The 20,898-nt window shown below is 48.3% G+C and overlaps 1 protein-coding gene across 1 annotated transcript in view; it reads right to left on the reverse strand.

The window, feature by feature from the left end:
• XYLT1 (xylosyltransferase 1) overlaps positions 1–20,898 on the reverse strand; it is a 346,872-nt gene that overhangs the window by 61,941 nt on the left and 264,033 nt on the right. Inside the window, exon 5 of the mRNA XM_068968807.1 lies at positions 19,972–20,174. Within this exon, the coding sequence (XP_068824908.1) occupies positions 19,972–20,174 (203 nt within the window). The remainder of the gene's footprint in view (positions 1–19,971; positions 20,175–20,898) is intronic.

Raw genomic sequence — 20,898 nt, forward strand, 5'->3', positions numbered from 1 at the left:
GGAACTTGTAACTGGCCACCTGACCTCAGTCTCCAAAGGCTTCACCAAAGGGGTCTGGAGGATACAGGCCTTGGTCACGGAAACTGGAGGGAAAGTGGCCAGCTGCAGTGTCTGCCTCCCAGTCCTGTCTCGTGGAGGTGGGGACAGCTTAGATACCCGCCTTAAGACATCAGGGGATCACATATGACATTCAGTCCTCTCCTGGCTGCAAGGGAGCTGGCATGTGGCTGGACAGGTGTGACATGCTGGCCTGCTGAGCCCCCAGGTGGGACTCCTCTGTACCTGTGCTGGCCACCCCCGCTCCCCCCCAGTTAAGGGGAGAAGTGGCTAAGCCAACTTCAGGACTTACAAGAACCCACCACAGCTCATTCTTCTGAAATTGACTCTCTGACGCTGGAATGTTTTCCATTTTCAAGGTGGAGTGATCTGAAAATGCCCTTAGCCAAAAGAAATAAGTAAAGACAAAAACCTTTCCACTGATCGTCAATCCAGGAGAAAACCCAGAGATGCTTGTAATAATCATGGAAGTGAAAAACAAGCAATAAAGAATCAGTGATTCTTTCATCACTTGGGAATAAACGGCAACAGGCGCTGCGTCCAGTGGCGTTACATGTCACCACCCATTTGCTCCTTGATCTCTTACTTCAGCAAGGACTTACTGAGCTCCTGCTATGTGCCAGGCAGGGCACCTGGACCTGAAGACACGACCTAGTGGAAATAGATGTTGTTTCTGCACTTTGCAAAACTGTCAGACTAGTGGATTTATACTACTGTCATCCTATCATCACATTTACAGGCTGAGCACTTTCTCTGTGCCAGACAAGGCACTTTGCAGTTCACAGCTTCATCCTCACAGCGGAGGCTATGACTGTGATGTGAGGTAGGTAACCGTGATGGTCCCCACTTGACAGATGAGGAAAGGAGAGGATAGGCAACTTGTCACAACCAGTAAACGGGACAGACTGGATTCAGAGTCAGCTGACTTCCCCAATGCACCCTCTAATCCTTCCATGGCCTCAGCCCCAGAAAATTTCTGCTAAATAGAGACGAGGAGGAGGATTTTTGGGTCCAACTCCAGGTTACCGTGTCTCTCTAGGAAACCCAGTGGCCTGGAGACTAAGAAAATCATTGTGGGGTGGAAAAGCACAGCAGAGAGAGAAAATAACTGTAATGAAGCAACAGGGGGGGACCAGTCTGATGGAAAGTAATTACCTGAGTTGTCATGTACATATCCACTAGCAGAAAAGTTAGCTACTGTATCTCCCCTCCTCCAGCAGTTTGGTATAGCTCTTGACTTTTATTCCTTCTTTTTTTCCCCACTGCCAAGCAATTGATTAGGAGCTAAAGCAATCCCATCATGGCACTTTCCAATAAAAAACTTTTCACAGGTAACCTGTTGCTTTTAGTATAAACTAGGGGCTTTCCTAGTAGCTCAGGTGGTAAAGAACCTGCCCACAATGAAGGAGACCCTGGTTCAATTCCTGGGTTGGGAAGAGCTGCTGGAGAAGGCATAAGCTACCCACTCCAGTATTCTTGGACTTCCCTGGTGGCTCAGCTGGTAAAGAATCTGCCTGCAATGCAGGAGACCTGGGTTTGATCCCTGGGTTGGTAAGATCCCCTGGAGAAGGGAAAGGCTACCTATTCCAGTATTCTAGTCTGGAGAATTCCATGTATTACATAGTTCATGGGGTCACAAAGAGTCAGACACAACTGAGCAACTTTCCCTTTCACTTTCAGGGCTTTTTGGTCCCACAGCATCTGGGCCAGCCTGCTTCTCCAACCTTATTCTGTTTCTTTATCCCCTTACCACACCCTGTCCACCTAACACTCTCTTGACTTACTGCATGAACCATGTTCCCTCATGCCTCAGGGCCTTTGCACATGCAGCCCTCTCTGCTTAAAACACTTGTCCCTTATTTTTTTTTTTTTTCACCCAGTTGGTTCCTTCTCTTCTTCTAACTCTCAGTCCAAGGACACTTCTCTAGAGGAGCTTTCCCTGATTTCCTTGAAGAGAAAAGGCTGAATGTTGGTTTCCTGTATTACATGCATATGAACTTCTGGCCTAACAATGTCATAAGGATGTAATTATTAAATGGCTTAATCTATGAGGACAGGAGTGTTAACTAGCTTATTGGCGGCTGTAACTGTATATCCTTGCAAATGTCTGGCATATTCTATGTGTCCACTAAGCATGTGCTGACTAGTTAGTCAACAGATTGACTATATGAGTGGATCAATAAATTGTGAGGGACCCATATATATGTGTGTGTGTGTGTGTGTGTATGTATGTGTGTGTATGTATGTGTGTGTATGTATGTGTGTGTATGTATGTGTGTGTGTGTATGTATGTATGTGTGTGTGTTTAACTGAAATCATTTTACTGTATACCTGAAACTAATACAACGTTGTAAATCAACTATACTTCAATATAGAGTGAGGAACTAAAACTGATATTTCATCAGAAAGGATTTTGTGGTCATTGTATTGGTTGAAAATTTCTCTCTCTCTTCCCAAATCAACAGTGCAACCTGCGGCAGTCTCGTGGGACAAATTATAGACAGGGAGCCCAGACACATCTAGGCAGAAAGATGATGGGTAACCAGACACACAAGATTAACCAGATTTACAGAAGGTATAACAGGAACACGTGTCCAGACACTCTGGGAAATCTTCGAGAATTAGCTGGCATTAGGGCATTAGTCAGCAGTTTGCCTGATCAGCCAAGGAAAGATAAACGAGTCTTGTGCTTTGAGGGGGAGAAGGAAGCTGGGGTAAGTACTGAAATCAGCGAGTCTCAGGGTTCAAGGTCATTAGCCTTTTTGATTCAGATTGAAAAAGGTGGCACGGGGTGAATTACAGTGCTAAGGGGCACCAGGCATTTCTGATGGGTTTATGCAGAGAAGGCTGAGTGATAAGAACATGCAGTCTGCTCTCGTTGACACATACTAGGAGGCCAGATAGACCTACAGTAATGGAAGCCCCTCTGTGAACAAATTGCCATGTCTCTGGCTGGCCCTGGTCTGGCAATACTGACGGGGGAGATGCATTTTATGTGTTGCTTCCTAGCTCAAGTTCAGGATTGGTAAAGCCAGGCAGGTTGGAGAAAAATAAAGTAAAAGGACACTGTTGTTTTATGTCAAATTCAGCTACCCATGGCTGGATTGGAGTCCAGGCCAGGCTCCAGATGAGGTTGACCAGAAGGCCTTGGGAATCTCGCCCACTCTTTCTCTATCCAGGGTGCTGAAAGCTGAAGCAAAAAGTCCATCAAAGCTGGCACCTGGGTGACAGACTCCTCTGAGACAATGCAGGAAAGGTTGTGCCTGGGAAGACGGGTAGGTGCATGGGGAACTAAATTTGCAAAGGCTGAGACAGATCTGGGCAAGGCCATTATCTGAAATGTGGGAGATCCAGCAGAATGGTCTAGTGCAGGGATCTGGGAACTATGGCTCAACACATGTTTTTATAAATAAAGTTTTATTGGAATACCACCATGCTCATTTGTTTACATACTGCCTATGCCTGCCTTATTGCTATACTGGCAGAAGTGTGCTACTGTGATGGAGACCATCTGGCTTGCAAAACCTAACCTAAAATTAATAAATATTTTATTTGCTATTGGCCTTTTATAAGAAGGTTTTGTCAATGCCTACCATTATGCTGTTCTTTTTTGGTCATTCATACATTTTCTTGTCAACTGTTTTTCATATCTACCTTATGAAAGTATCTTCCTAGCCCACCCTTCTCCTTCCAATGCTGTAGTTTTCCGCAGACACATTTCCAACTCACACATTACCCATCTGCTTATCTATCATTTCTTTCCCTCATCAGCACGGGGGTGGGGCACACCAGGAATATTCTTTACTTACTGCTATATCCCAGAACCCAAAAAAGAGCCCGCTGTGTATAGCAGACGTGCAAGTGTGTGCGCTCAGTCACTAAGTTGTGTCTGACTCTTCGTGACCTCCACGGGAGGAAATGCCATTCCTTCCCAACCCAGAGGTTGAACTCACGTCTCTTGCATTGGCAGGTAGATTCTTTACTACTGAACCACCTGGGAAGTCCTGTATAGTAGACACTCAATAAATATTTTTGAATGATTGAAGAGCCACTCGCTCCTTGTATTTTGTTTTGCTAACATTTTCTTATTTAGATCAACTTTTTTTTAAAAAAAGAAAACATCTGGTGGATTCATGTCAATGTATGGCAAAACCAATACAGTATTGTAAAGTAAAATAAAGTAAAAATAAAAATTAAAAAAAAAAAGAAAACATCAACTTTGGAGATCTGGGGTATGTTACTTTTTCCTTATATGTACTATTACAGATAAATATTGCCATTTCAAAACCTTGTCTGCATACTACTGTAAACCATCTGGCTCACTGTGGTTCCGACTTGGGAAGCCCTGGCTTGTGGTCAAGGACAGGAAGGTCTATGTCTGAGCTCCTCTCTCAGTAGATGAGTGACCTTGGAAGAGTCCTCACGTCCCTCGTCTCTCAAATGGGGAGGATGAGGTCCTACCTCACCAGAGGGCTGGCAAGACTACATGAGACCATTGAAGCACTTAGCACAGCACCCTGTGCATGCTCGGGGCTGGATGAATAGAGGCAGGGACACGTGGGGGGAGTGGGCATCACCTGGCAGATCGGTTCATGACAAGCAGCCACCGCTTGGTTTTGCAGTCATCCCTCTCAATGAAGCCAGTCTCGGACACTGCCCTGTTGCTGAATGGATGCACCGAATCCCGGCAAAGCAATTTGGATTAATGGGACCATTTAGCTGTAGGTGTCCAGAGAATGCATTGTTTAAAGTAACTTGTTAGAAACTTCCCCAGGGCGGCAAACTTTTAAACAAAGATTGACTCTGTAATCAAAAACTGCTTGGCCTTAAACCACATTCCCGCATCTCAAAGAGTACAATTACACTCAGAAAGGGGTGGCGATGTTTGTGCCCCTGGCTGGGCTTGCCAAGTAATGTTGACTGATGAACACAATTAAATGGCACCAAGGAGACACTTTCTCTGGAGGACACAGGAGACAGCCGGAAGCTCTTGGGGACACAATTTCCATTCCTCCTCTACAAGGGAACAGCACACTGATGTGGGATCCCACTGAGGCTCTGTCCCAGGAAGGCTGGCTGGCACCACCCAATGGACTCCTCTTTCGCATTCTTCCCTTTCTAACTAAGCAGGGTTATGGGCACTGGGTCAAGGCCAGAATGTGGGCTCCAGACGCTCAGTCTGGAACTGCTAGGGCTGCTCCACTTCAGAGGGACAGGAGTAAGCAGGAGGAGGGAGGGGACTTTGCTCTTGGCCTTGGCTTCTACTCTGTGCCAACCCCCCAGGCTGTGAACCCATCTAGATGTCATAGCTGGCATCTGACAGCTTTGGACCCTGCATGGGAGGCTTGTAGCGGCCACCAGGTTGGTCAGGGCAGACTACTTGAGCCTGGGGATGGGATGGGAGAGGTGAGGTTGAAGAGGAGATCCACGGGTAGAACTCTGGAGGGAGTTTCCACCTTGAACCTTCAGGAGACTGCAGCTACAGTGACTCAAGAGTGTTACTTGAGCCCACGGCGGTTGAGAAGGCTGATCAACACCCAAGCTCTTTTCAAAGAGCCGTGCAGCAGGGAGGGATGATGGGGGCCAGGGCTGCTCACCTTCCCGTGCATCCAGAGATGTTTCAGCGCCAGCGAAGAGCTCTCAGCTCTTGACTCTATAGAGATCAGTTTGCCTCGAAGGTGTGTGTGTGCCTGCTCTCTGTGAGCCACATTTCGATTTAGTATAAGGGTACAGAAGCCACCACGGTCTTCCCTAGTGGCTCAGACAGTAAAGAATCTACCTACAGTGCTGGAGACCTGGATTTGCTCTTTGGGCCAGGAAGACCCCCTGGAGAAGGCAATGGCAACCCACTCTAGTATTCCTGCCTGGAGAATGCCATGGACAGAGGAGCCTGGCGGGCTATAGTCCACGGGGTCATAAGAGACTCAGACATGACTGAGTGACTAACACTGTGGAGTCATAAATTATAGGAGAGAAGGAAGGAGAGAAGGAAGTGACCAGGTTTTTGGTCCAGAATTAATAACTGCCCAGGAATTTTTGTTATCATAATAATAACGAGACCCATTTTCTGGTCATGTGTAACAAATGCCTAACTCTGCATCAGGCTCTGGGTTTTATTATCCCTTATTATAATGATCCTAGGAGGAAAGTTCTGTGGGGAGAGGGCTCCGGCCTTGTTTCCCGTATCAGGCCTCCTTCTGCCCATCTCCTTTGGTTCACCCAAAGGGAAGAAGGATTGACAGTATGATTACTCAGTGCTGGGGCATGATTATTAGTGGGCTGGCTTACTGTCTGGTGAAACCCTGCAACTGGATTCCACTATACATATATGTGTGTGTGTGTATATTTTATTGATTGACTGATTGATGGCTCTGCTGGGTCTTTGTTGTTGCACTGCCTTTTCCCCAGTTGTGGTGACTGGTGGCTACTCTCTAGTTGCAGTGGCAGGCTTCTCATCACGGTGGCATCTCTTGTTGGGGAGTATGGGCTCTAGGGCGCTTGAAGCTCAGTAGTTGCGGCATGTGGGCTCAGTACTTGCTCTTCCCAGCCTCTAGAGCTCAGGTTCAGTAGCTGTGGCACACAGGCTTAGCTGCTCCACGGCCTGTGGGATTTTCCTCAATCAGGGATTGAACCCACGTCTCTTGCATTGGCAGGCGGATGCTTTACCACTCAGCCACCGGGAAAGCCCTCCACTACTTTTTTCTCATGTTTCTTGCTTCAAATCCAGGCTGCACCTGACCACCTGGGGCCAGAATCCATCATATCTTTTCTTGTCTCTTCTGTTCGTGCAACTAGGTGGATGCAGGAAGCTAAGGGCTCCCTGGCAGACCTGACCACCTCTCTCTTCTCTATGCCATCACCACGGCTGAGCATCTTGGGCCCAACGTTTAGATGGTGGGAGGGATGAACGTGAGGATGAACGTGGATGCCAGGCTTGAGCCTCTGTGTCCACACGCAGCTGGGTATCAGCCTGCAGAGCTGGACCTCAGGCAGAGATTGGATACTCACCCGGCTGCTAGTAACGTTATCGTCTCCCTCTTACACGTGAGAAAATCAAGACTCAGGATGGTCAGATCCACCTGTCCTGGGATCATGCAGCTAGTGGAGGATGCAGAAAGGATTCAAACCCAGGTCAGGATGATGTGGCGTGATTGCTCACGTGCCCTTATGGAGAGAGCAATGGCTCAGAACACGGCAGCATCATTTCCGTTCTGCAGTGGAACAACTGTGCACATTTGGAGGGACGGCAGCCATTCAGTCTTAATTATGCTGCTTGAGGCTAAGGTTTAAATGAGTGAGAATTCCATTAGCACTTCAGTTTGGCAGTTTGGGGGAAGGGTTTGGAGAGTCTGAAATCCAAAGGGAAAGGACTAAAAAGGAATTTGAAAGCAAGGCGTTGCCAGCTAAGGAAGGACAGCTGGTTCCTCCCTCCACGCTCAGAGCAAACACGACTGGTAAAGCCCAGTCTTCCATCAGCCAGAGGGGAAAGCCCATCTGGAAATGGGACCACGCTTACTGTCACGGTCGCATGGCAGGGTTGTGCTCTATGATTGGCGTTTTCCCTGGGTGGGGCGGGTCCACTGCCAGCCAGCCTCTGGGTGAGGCGGTTGGGCAGAGTAGAAAGACGTTGCACTTGGGAGTCAGCTGCACCTGCCTTCAAACACAGGTTTGGCCCCTGCCAAGCTGTGTGACTTTGGTTGGGCAAGTCACTCACACCCACTCAGCCTCAGGGTCCTTCTCGATGCCAACCCTCTGAGCATGCTTTGAGGACCAAAGCAGAAAGTGATGACCTCTCAGCAGCTCGTAAATGCCAGTGGCTCTGGAGTCAGGTACTGATGGGCACCACGCCTCGCTTGGTTATTGGGCACTTCTGCCTCCTGGCTTCTCTTGCAGATGAAGAGGAAGAGGATTTAGAAGGGGGAAGAATGAGTGGAACAGCTTCGGTCCAGAACTGCCAGTGGGTGCAATACAACCTGCAGGTGAAGAACTCAGGTTTCTTTTTCCTCTAATGATGAAAGAAGCATGGATGTCAATCCCAGCTCTGACCCATACTGGTTGTGAGACACAGAGTAAATTCCTTAACTTCTCTCAGCCTCAGTTTCCACATCTGTAAAATGGGATGCAGCCGTAACATCCACATTCTGGGGTTTCTGTGACTTTAGATAACATATGGAAATCATTTGGCCCAGGATCTTGAACACAGTAAATACAGCCGCCCCTCGGGATCTGCACCTCTGCAGATCTAGAATCCACTGCACATGTACCAAAATCCGAGGGTGCCCAGGTATCTTACAGTCAGCCTCCACACCTGTGGGTTCCAGATCCAGCTGATGTGGATGTGAACTATGGATACAAAGACCGACTGGACTCATGAAATTCTAGCTAATATCATCTACGGGAGTCTGGAGAATCTTGAAGGGCTTCCTCAAGCATCTCCTTTGAGAGTCCACTACTGACCATTTTCTGGGCTGGTCAATGACTCAGATGACAGCAAGCAGAAGGAAGAAAATGAATGATGATGATGAATAATGAAGATAACAAAACACACAGAGCTTCCACCTAGCCACCCCAAAACTGGACCTTAACCCTGTCTGGTGGGGCCATGCTCATCTATAAAAGGGGTAGAAACTCCCCTCCTTTATCCTATTTGACTTATAAGACATGCTGTTTCTAGAAAGCCCTTGAGAATAATCTCTACCTGTAGTTACGTGTGAGAGGGAGGCAGGGGAAGATAAGAGGCTCTGCAGGGCTGAACACCCACACTGTGGGCCACGTGGACTCACATTCAAATTCCCAGGATACACCTGGATGTGCTCTAGCATCCCAGAGGGCACAGCATCCCTGCTCTTGGCTTCTGGTGGACAAACCACATCAATGATGCTTTCCTGAGAAGCAAACATGCTCAATGCACTGGATAGGAAGATACCCATAGCTGGAAATATCTTGTCTGTGGACATGTAGACAGCTTCTGCCAAGAGGAAGAACTATGAGATCTGAGGAGGGAGGCATCAGGAAGAAAATAAATACCTTACCAAATTCAATGCATGGTCAATGTGGGATGCATGAGACAAACTGGCAGAGGCTGGAGATCATATTTGTCTCTGAACTGGCAGCATCCACTCTCTTATTTTGCTCATAGCAGTGTAATTCTCCCAGTGGAAGCATTCCTGCCCCACGACAAGGTCCACCAGAGCAGGAGTTTTCTTTTAATCATTGTGTTCACTACTTCAACTTGAGCAACAAGGATCATGCTGCTTAATATACTATTTGCTTACATTTAAATTAAAATCAAACCACATTTACAACTTGGTTCCTTGGTTCCATAGAGCACATTTCAAGCTCTCAATAGCCACATGTGTCTGGGGTCTGCTGAGCTAGACATCAGCACAGTAAGTTCTACTGGACAATGTGGGCCTATAGCATTGCCTGGAATCCAATAGGATCTCAGTAAGTATGTGACGGATGAAGGAATGACTGCAGGGTTGGCCAAAGCCAGGGCACATGACTCAAGATAAAACCATCCACCTCCTTTCCCCAGCACTCAGCATTTTTCAGTAATGAAAGAAGAGAAAACAGCCAGCCAGTGAACAGACATTATGACTGAAAAGTATTTAAGCCACAGGGCATCCCCTGAGTGAGAAAAGTCATGTCATTCTTGCCTTGAGTTTTGCCACATTTTGCACTGATTATGTGAACTCCCTACATTCTCCCAGGGATGTCCTTCCTTATCTGCTTGAGCCAACACAGTGAGTGTTCCACCCCAACTTTCTGAGGAGTTGGTGCTTCTCATCTGTGTCCTATAAGAACTCCAGCCTTGCTCTGTCCAGGGGATGCTCGGGGTTGGTCCTCGCCTCCAGAAAGCTTGTAGAGCTGTCCAGCCAAAAATACACAGCTCGGGAAACCCAGGACAGCCAGCAAGGGGAAAGCAAACTGTGTTTCCGGAGGCAGGAGTGAGCTGTGTCAGGCTGAAAAATAACAGGGCTAGGGAAATGATTATTTTGCTATTAGATGCAAACACAACTGTTAACGGCGTAATTACAGGCCTGTTTTTCCAGTTGCCTCATGACCAACTGTGACAGCAGATACAGTCTTCCAACTTGCACGTTATCTGGGTGGAGCTTTCCCTGGATGGTGTCCACCTGGGCTTTGGGGTCTCAGGAAAGAGGGTGTGCATCTCTGAACATCCAAAGAACAAAAGTGGCTGGATGTTGAGAACGTGGTCAGTGGGAGAGATGGTTGAACCCAAAGATCTGGTGTTTGGCTCCCAAATATGACCTCCCATGAAGTACTGAGGCTAACACATTTTCCACCCAACACTCACCTTGCTACTGATTACTGTAATTAGGAGATGAATATCTGTGTCTCGCCCAGATCAATGACCTGCTGTTCCACTCTGCTGTACCTCCACCCCCTCTTTTGCACAGTGGGCCTCATTTCAGGACTTGGTTTTAAACCTCAGTCTTTAAAAGCACCTCATCTAGGTTGATACAGAGCCCCTGTTTGAGTTTCCTGAGCCATGTAGCAAATTCCCATTGGCTATCTATTTTACATATGGTAATGTAAGTTTCCATATTATTCTTTCCATACATCTCACCCTCTCCTCACGTCCGTAAGTCTATTCTCTATGTCTAGAGGGGTGGGATGGGGTGGGAGATGGGAGGGAGGTTCCAAAGGGAGGGGATATATGTATACCTATGGCTGATTCATGTTGAGGTTTGATAGAAAACAGCAAAATTCTGTAAAGCAATTATCCCTCAATTAAAAAAACAATAATAAAGCATCTCATCTCCCTGACCAGGCTCCTTAAGGTGGGACCTCCTCCTTTCCTCCCATCACGGCACCCTGACATTATTTGATCAACATGCTCTCCATTTCTCTCATAGACTATAAATGCCCTCGGTGAACGTGGCAGATCCATTCCTCTGCCACATCTCCCAGCCCCTGGCATTCAGCCTGGCTCAGCACCCAGCCAGGAAGTGAACTGCACACCTGTTTGAATAGATGATTATATTTTGCAAGCTGCTCCCAGAGAAGGTGGTGGCTTCTGGCCTTTCTATATGGCCCTGGAGAGGCTGTAGCTTGTTTTCAGAGTCTGGCTCAGACTGTGTCCTCTTGGGGGACTCTGAAGACCCAGGTGTGAAGCAATGACGATCTGACTTGGGCCGAGATGGAGGAATCACAGGTGAGAATGCACATGGGAACGGTGTCAGGGTTAGAATGAGAATACGCAGGCCTCCTTGGAACAGTGAGACGGAGGCCACACAGGTTTCCAGCTGCTGGTGAACAAACAGGTGGTCCTATTCAGAGGATGGGGAATTAGAAGGGGGAGCTGATATGGATTGGGAAGCAGTTCTAGAAGAATCATTTGAGGGCCATGATCCTATGGGGAGATAATTTCCTGGAGCTAACCGCATGGGTCTACTGAGACCTATGTCTGTTACTCAAAACTTCCAAGGGTTCCAGGGCCCTTGTGTTTGGGAACTTACACTCTTTAAAAAGAATAAGAAATACGTGCACTACTATCAAAAAGAAAAATGCATGAGCAAGGATATAGGGAAGTCAAAACCCTTGTGCACTGCTGGTGAGGATGTAAATTGGTATAGTCGCTATGAAAACCAGTATGGAGGTTCCTCAAAAACTAAAAACAGAATTACCATATGATCAGTAATTCTACTTCTGGGCATAACTAAAGGAACTGAAAACAGGGAGGTGATGAGATATTCATACACCCATGTTCCTAGCAGCATTATTTACCATAGCTGTAAGGTAGAACCCACCCAAGTGTCCATCAGTGATGGATGAGTGGATAAGCAAAACATAGTCTCTCCAGACAAGGGAGATTTATTCCCTCCCAGAAAGGAAGGGAATTGTGACACCTGCTATGACATCAATGAACCTTGAGGACATTCTGCTAAATGAAATAAACCAGTCACAAAAAGAAAAATGCTGTCTAATTCCACTTCCAGGAGGTTCCTAAAGCGGTCAAATTCATAGACACAGAAAATAGAGTGCTGGTTGCCAGGGCCTGGGTGAGGGGAGATGGGGAGTTTAGTGGGTGTGGAGTTTCAGCTTTGAAAATGAAAAGAGTTCTGGAGCTTCGTGGTGTACCAGTGTGAATGTGCTTCAGTTCAGTTCCGTCGCTCAGTCGTGTCCAACTCTTCGCGACCCCATGAATTGCAGCACGCCAGGCCTCCCTGTCCATCACCAACTCCCGGAGTTCACTCAGACTCACGAATGTGCTTAACCACTTAAAAATGGTTAAGATGGTAGGTTTTAAGTTATGCACATTTTATCACAGTTAATGCCAAAAGTACAAAGAGGAGTTTCTCGCACTTTCTTTCACAGTCCTTAGCTGTCCCCTCCTGTCTCATTATCAGTCCTCTTCTAAAACTGTGGCCTCAGGCCCCTGGCCATTCTGAGTCCTTTGTGCCAGCTGTGCTCTGCAAGTCTTCTGAGAACAAGGCTGTTTTGTGCAGATGGGGGGCCTGGGCCCTACATATGAGCAGCTGCCTGGCTCTGTGCCTAAAAGGCTAAGACACTGCTTGGATTCAGGAAGCTCACGATGGCTTCTGAGACCCCTGCCTCTGCCTGAGGTTTGGGGAGGAGGGCTCCCCGAATGTGGTTCTACACCAGCAACGGCAACAGCAGCAATCACCTCCTTCCTCACGGGCCTCCCCCACCGGCCCAGTCCCCTCCCCACTGTTATCTCACAGTAGCTAAAGTGATCTCTCCAGGTTGCAAATAATGCTGAAGCTTTGAAATGTTAGTCGCTCAGTCGTGTCTGATTCTGCGAGCCCATGAACTGTAGCCTGTCAGGCTCCTCTGTCCATAGAATTCTCCAGGCAAGGATACTGGAGTGGGTTGCCATTCCCTTCTCCAGGGACTTCTCATTAAAACTGCACAGCTCCTGGGCTAAGGATTCAACCACCGGACAAGTGATCAGAAATCCCTGCAGGAACTGGCTGGACCATCCTCCCTGGTGGTAAGGCACTCTGGCTGGTTGTGTTCCAGCCACATCAGCCTTATTTTAACTCCTCAAGCCTGTCAGGGGTCCTCTTATACCTTAGTCTTTGCTTATGCCATCCCCTTACCTGGAACACACTGCTAGCTAAGCCCTACCCATCTCACACACCTCAGTTCATGTGCTGCCTCCTAAGAGAGGCCGCCCCAGGCTCCAAGGTGCAGGTGAGCTTCACTTGCTAAATGCTCTTTCATCTGTCCTTCCTTTCAGAATACTTGCCTTACTTTGTGATCACGTGTTCATTCATGTGATCTTTCTGGCTAGTTTCCAACTCCTTCTATCAATAACAAGGGCTGTTGCACAGACAGTGCCCGCTGGGTGCTAAGCACGTTCCATACATTAATTCATTTCTCTCTCTAAGCAACTGTATGGGGCGGTGTCATCGTTGTACCCATTCTACAGATGAGGCAGCTGAGGCCCAGAGACATTAAGCAATATTCTCAAGTCCTTGTTCACACAGCTAGTAAACAGAAGATCTGGGATTCAAACCCAGGTGATTCAAACCACTAGGATGAGGGCAGAGACTGACCATGTTTCTCTTTCCCTTTGAACACTTGGTAGCCAGCATAGTGTCTGGCACATAGTAGGTGGTCAGTAAGTACCTGCTGCATGAATGAGTGAAGTCAGAGAAGCCCCATCTTTTGATCTTACCTGTGGGACCATTTTCAGCTGGCCTCTCAGGCAAGCCTGAGCTCTTTCCTCCCCAAAACACCCTTGGGTTGCTTTCAGAGGGGCTTGGATGGTGAAAAAAGGAAGGAGGGAAAAAAGGAAACTGGGACCTCCATCCCTAAGCCGTCATCCTTCCATCTTCAACCCCAAATCGGTCTCAACCAGCCAGAATCACTGCAAACTTCTCTAATGGAACCAGGCGGAGGAGGGCCAGGCTGAACGGGGAAGGTCACCAGGCTTCTGTGGACCAGGGTGCACAGATCAGCAGCCCTACCCTGACCCTGGCATCATCAGAGCTCAGGCAGTAAATGTCCTGGTACTGACACTGTGCAGAGGCCTACGTGATGGAGTTGCAGCTTCTTAAACCCGATGAGGTCCTCACCTTCGGTTGTAAGGCACAAGCCAAGCTAGCCAAGAGACGGGGCTTTCGGGGAGCTCTTAGGAATCCCGGTTCTACCACCTGATGAGTGGGTAAGCAAATTATGGCACAGCCACACAATGGAATGGTATACAGCCGTAAAAGGGATGAAGTACTGGCACAGGCCACAATGTGGGTAGAGCATGAACATGTTATCCTAAGTGAAAGAAGCCAGTCACAAAACATCACACATGGTATGATTCCATACATATGAAGCATCCAAAGCAGGCAAACCCATGGAGACAGATTAGTGACTGACAAGGGCTCATGGTGGGATGTGAATGGGGAGGGACAGGGCTTCCTCTTGGGGTAATGGACATGCTGTGCAAGTAGAGAGAGGTTCTGGCTGCACAACATTGTGTGTGTGTGTGCACTCAGTCACGTCCAGCTCTTTGTGACTCCATGGACTGTAGCCCTCCAGACTCCTCCGTCCATGGGGTTTTCCAGGCAAGAATACTGAAGTGGGTTGCCATTTCCTTCTCTAGGGGATCTTCCTGACCCAGGGATTGAACCTGCATCTCCTGCACTGGCAAGAGGATTCTTTGTCATTAGCACCACCTGGAAAGCCCACGACATTGGGCATGTACTAAACGCCACAGGATAGAACCCTTCAAAATGGTTAATTTAATGTTAAGTGAATTTAACCTCAATTTTTGAAAAAAGAAAAAAGAGACCACTGGCTGTATCCTTGTGGTCAAGTTCCTCAACATTTCTGTGCCTCAGTTTTTTCATCTGAAAAATGGCCTCTCCGAAGTATGTGTGGAGGACCATGCCAGGACAATGGACAGCACATAAAAAACCATGCCAGGGATATCCTGGGTTCTGTAAGTGCATTTTGCTGTGGTTGTGATTTGCTGTTAACAACAGGAATTCCCTGACCCACTCGAGAATCAGTGGCCTGACTAGAGGAATGAAAAGTAGGGGACTGACTACGCACAGATGCACAGTCCTATGCCAGGTCCCAGGGTGACTAGACTCTGTGCCTAGGTATTATCAAGGGGTTAACTTCCCTGCACAATTCACCAGAAGTTCTAATACTAACCTCTTTAAACTTTCTTACACACCAGAAGCTATGTTTTAAGGGATGAGGATTAAGACAGCACACATTAAAGGCCCCAGCAGAGGGCCTGACACACAGTAGGTACACAGGGAACGTCTGCTGGATCTGGGCGTCTGTCTTGCTTGATCAGTGCTGTGGAGACACTGATCTTGGGGATGTTGCAGAGAAGCCCAGACACCCGCTTCCTGTCTGATTGAGCTGGTCTTTCTGGATGAGGAGCTGCAGAAAAGCTCTTATGCTCCTGCCCTGGGTCCCTGGTGGTATCTCAAGCGAGAGGTTTGGGTCGATGGTTAAGGGTAGCTTAAGTGTCCACATGGTGGGCCCCACTGGGTTAGACCTTGTTGCTGTGAATCCCTAAGAGGCAGAATTAGTAGATTCTGGGTTTTGCTTGAGGCTTGCACACACATGACATGCACGCACACACACACCACAGACAGAATGTGAGCCCTGGAGGGGCCATGGACACTTTCAGCCTTTGCATCTGGTTTGCTGCAGGACACAGGGCCCAGTGGCAGACGATGTGGGGTCTGTTACCACTGGCCCAAACCTCGCAAACCAACTGCATAATGCTTTTGGTTTCATCCCTGTCTGCGGTCCATCCGACTGAAGAATGCTAGCACAGTTTCCAGCCTTACTCAGTAAACAGAATATATTAAATAAAAGCATCATGTTCTTTGATGATTCCAAACCTAGCAGGGTTTCAATAGTTGAAAATTTCCATTTTCATTCACACACTGGATGCATAAACAGCTCCAACCAGAGCTTACGTGGGCCAGGCGGTCACGTCAACAGTGAAGTGGGAAGGCCTAGATTCTTTAAACATAACTTCGCTTGCATATTCCAAATACAAGAACGTCTTCCTGTTCACAGACGAGTTGGTTCTCGCCTGTTTCTCTTGAAACATTCAGTCTTTGAGTCTTACTTTGCATTTGCCACTTTTGAAAGAGATGTGAGTGCAAGAAACATTTTTCTGGTCTTTTCATGAGTGAAGGGAAAAAGGAAAGCAACTCAGCTGATGATGAAGTCCAGCCTGTGGGGCCAGCACTATTATGCAACTATGATAACTACTGCCTGCTTTTGGGGAGCACTTTCTGTGTCAGGCACTGTGTTAAGGCCTTGACTTGCAATGTTTCCTCTAATCCTCCTAACTGCCCTATGAAATAGGTACCAATACTGGGTCCCTTTTAGGTGCAGACACTGAGATGCAGAAAGCTGAGGCAACACGTGCCAATTCAAATGGCCCATCGGTGGTGGCAGAATCTGCAGCCAGGCTGTCTGTATCCAGGGTCTCATGGAGGCTACTGGGCAGTAGAGACCAGTGAATCTGGGTGGCAGTTAGAGCCAGACAGCTGAACTGGACAGGCGATGGCAAATCACAGACAGCTCAGAGCAGCCAGGATGGGTGAACGCTGCCTTTGGATATCCACCCAGGTTTTCAGAGTCTCATAGAAGCTTCTGACTTGGGTACTCCCGCCCCTTCGAGAAGGCTCCTAAGTTTGCTCATCCTTCCTGGGAGGGGAGAAGTCGTGGTTTTGGAAGCTACAGATGGAGTGGCAGATGGGAAGTGAAAGCCTATCAGAGTTGCCCAGGATAAAACCATTCATCTGCAAAATTCATATGTTTTTGTGTGGGGCGACTTCACGAAAACAACAGCAAGAGAAACCAGCAGTGCCTGACGCGTGAAGCGCCTCTGGCCGTGATGCTGGCAACGCGAGTGGGTGGAAGAACTGGCAGGGGGTGGACACGGAAATGAGGGCCGTGGGAGGCGGAGGAGAGACAGATCGGCAGGCGTGGCCAGACAACCGGCGCATCAAAGCTAAGAACACGACAACTCCCTTCTCCGAACCCCCAAATGGGTGGGGCACATGGTCTGAGAAAGGATTTCTGGACCTTTCTCAGAGATCAGGAGCCTCAGCCTTGGATCCAGCTTGAGGATTCAGAGCTGACAGGTACTGAGCTAAGTGCCCAAACTCTCTAGGTTGCATGACTACAATCTGATTTCACAGAAATTGTGTTTACTTGCCAAGGGTCACCTGCGAGTGAGGTGGCAGAACTCAGAGTCTAGCCTTAAGCCATCACATGGGAGTCTGAGGACTCATCTTCTTGGATACTGAAATGCTAGAAATGCTGATCTCCTGGACCAGCTGACCTGGCTAAGTGACCAGTGCTGTTACAACTGCAACTACGGGGCCTATAGGGGGCAGCGTTGAGACTTGATGCAATTCTTCTGGGAAAGGTCATAGGCTGGCCCACCTGCCCTTGAGAGGTCCTGGTCAAATGTCACCTCCTGACTGAGGCTGACATGACCTCTGAGGCCTCCATGGGAGGTCTGGAGCCGGGGGAGTGGGAATCTTGACCTTTGAAGGGAGCATCTGCCACACCAGCAACTGTGCTCGGCATTCTGGGGTATTTCTGAACACACTCCTTCTTTGGAAGGGAGAGGGAGAAGGCTCCAGCTCATCCTCGCCTTCCCTATACTCATCTCTCCCCCTTGTTTTGTTTATTAGGTTCCAGCCATGTTTAAATGTCTCAAAGGCAAGTAGTTCATCTCCGACCCAAGTCCAGGCTGTTCTCTTTCTCAGGAACTGGACAGTTCTCAGCTGGAGGCAGTTTTGCTCCTCCAGAAACACAGCACCTGGAGATATTTGTGGTTGCCACAAGTGGTTGGGAGCGGGAACCACTACTGGCATCTAATGGGTAGAGGCCAGGAGTGCTTCCAAATACCAGCAGTGAGCAGGGCAGCCTCACGGCAGAGAATGATCCAGCCCCAGGTCATATTGATGGGCTTCCCAGGGGGCGCGAGTGGTAAAGAACCCACTTGCCAATGCAGGAGACAGAACAGATGCGGGATCAATCCCTGGGTTGGGAAGATCCCCTGGAGGAGGGCATGGCGACCCACTGCAGTATTCTTGCCTGGAGAATCCCCATGGATCACAGAGGAGCTGGTGGGCTATGGTCCATAGTGTTACAGAATTGGACACCACTGAAGTGACTTAGCACTCATGCAATCATACTGACATTAAATTGCAAGAGAGACTTTATCTTTTAGATATGTTTACGGAGATATTTTGGGCTTCCCAGGTGGCTCAGTGGTAAAGAACCCACCTGCCGATGCAGGCGTTGCAGGAGACGTGGGTTCAATCCCTGAGTTGGGAAGACTTCCTGGAGAAGGAAATGGCAACCCACTCTAGTATTCTTCCCTGAAGGGTCCAGTGGACAGAGGAGCCTGGTAGGCTATAGTCCATAGGGTTGCAAAGAGTTGGACATGACTGAGCATGCATGCACACACTGAAATATTTACAGATATAATTATCTGACCTCTTAGAAATGCTTCACCAGGGCTGGTGGAAGAGGGTCAAGGTCTTTATTGGCATGGATACAAGATGAACTGATTATAGTTGAAACTGGGTGATGCAGGGGTCATTATACTAGTCTTGTATTCTTGCGCATGTTTGAGAATTGCCTTAATAAAACCCCTTTTACAAGACTCCTTCATCTAGCTCTTCTGGAAATTCTGTGCCCAGCGCTATCATAGAAAGGAAGGCCGTCTCCTTCACCCTGTCCACGTCTCCTTTTCGGCCTTTCAATAAGCGAGACGGAAAACACAGTCAAGCAAAGAGCCGCCTTCTTGATAGGGAATATAGTTCACTTTGGTGCCTTTTTTCCTCCCTTTAAAGAGATCTCCAGGGGTTTTCTTTGCTTACACCTCTTGTAAAGAGTAGATCAATGTTTGTGCAAAGGGACAGAGTGGCATCTGAATTTCTCACCGCCCCAGGGCTGCTGGTTGCTCCACCACCCGCACATAATTGTGGCTGAGTAGCCTACAGGCCCTGGGGAGGGCCTCCAGAGAAACTAGAGATCTGCAGTTTCAGTAGAAATCTACCAGTCGTAGAATGTGGGCAATCAATTCATGTGTTAAAATTGGATAGGCGCCAAACAAACCCACCCATGGGATTCCAACAGCCCAGAGACGCCTGTCTGATTCTGCCCAGGCTGTCACCACCCCCCCCCCGCCGCCCGACTTCTTCCACTTTGTCCTTTTCAGTTTAACACCTAAGTCAGACCTTGACCTTCCTCCGCTCCAAACATGGCGTGTGGTTCCCATCTTCCTTTGAGTAATGGCCAAATTCTAGACCCTCCATGATCTCACCTCAGTTTTCTCTCTGGCTTCTGTTTCTTATGACTTCACCCCCTATTCCAGCCACACTGAGCCCTGCTGTTCCTGGAACACATCAGGCATCCTCAGGGCTCAGCCCCTGTCCTGCCCTCCGCTGGACCATTTTCCCTGTCTGGGCGGCTCACTCCATCACCATCTTCCATTCTTCTCCGGAAGGATGTTCCTGGCCACTCTCATTACAGTTCCACCTCCCCCCTGCTCCTGCTGCTCTCTGCCTTAGTTTTCTGATGTACCATTTTAAATACTTAGTTTGCAAGTTGTCTGTTTCCCTGAATTGAATGGAAGCACCTCATGGCCAGGGGTTTCAGGCTTTGAAGCATGTTCTCAAACAGAGCTGGGAAAACCATGTACTCAAGAAATCTCTGTTGAATGAATGAATGAGTGAACGCTCACATGATTCTCAAGCACAGTGTGGCCCTCATGTAGAGAGACCTTACAGAGACAGTGAGTAAGCATCTCAGAGGCAGGAAGGCTTCTCCAGACGGGAGGCAGGTTGCTTCTGCCTCTGGCTTCCCAGATATGACAAGGGGAAGCAGGACCTCAAAGCAGGCTGGCCAGGGCTGCCTTACCTGATGGGGTAGTCAGCTGCGCTGAGGTTGATGAAGAAGTCCCAGGGCCAGTCGGTCATCTCCAGGAGGTCCCGCATGCTCTGCAGGTATGTGGACAGGAGGCTGGCTCCCCCCCAGATGGTGGCCATCCTCCAGGGCGTGACACGGACGTTGCTGTACTGCCTGGCGAACTGAAGCACTTGGCGATGCAGGTAATTGGAGCGCTTTCCCAGGAGAGGAAGGATGAAATTCAGCAGTGCGGAAACCCCCCCAGCCCTGCCCCTTACTCCCCCTCTGTCCTTTCCCTTCTAGGTGACAGGGCTTCTGAACTTTGCCAAGTAACTGATTCAGACCCTGGGTGTCTTTCTGCATCGTTATACAAACTTCATTATTTTTAAAGTATTACTTTAGCAATTTGAGATGCAGATTCCCTGGTCCTGACTCTGCATTACTGGTTCCCCAGGTGTAGGCTGGGGCCTGGGAGTCTGCATTTTTCTCTAAGACTGATACATATGGTCTGAGGATAACAAGCTAAGTAATATGGTTGTATCTAATATGGTTGCATCCCTGGTTCAGGAAGATCCCCTGGAGAAGAGAATGGCAACCCACTCCAGCATCCTTGCCTGGAGAATTCCATGGACAGAGAGGAGTCTGGCAGGCTAAAGTCCATGGGGTCGCAAAGAGTTGCATATGACAGAGTGACTAACACCTGCATTTAAACCTGATGAGTATTTTGAAAGGTAGACTTTCTCTACTACCCTCTGGCAGGCCTGCTAGAATCAGACTTTTGAATAGGCATCCCCTTTGTCTTCTTGACCAAAGACACAATTATGTCACATCAGCAGACCAACAGGAACCTCTGGAACAAGATGCTCAGGGGTCAACAAGCTGGCTGCATGATTTTTTTGGTAAAGTTTTATTGTAACAGTCACACACATTCATTTGTGT

The sequence above is a fragment of the Capricornis sumatraensis genome, chromosome 3 (assembly GCF_032405125.1).
Source record: "Capricornis sumatraensis isolate serow.1 chromosome 3, serow.2, whole genome shotgun sequence".
Lineage (NCBI taxonomy): Eukaryota > Metazoa > Chordata > Mammalia > Artiodactyla > Bovidae > Capricornis > Capricornis sumatraensis.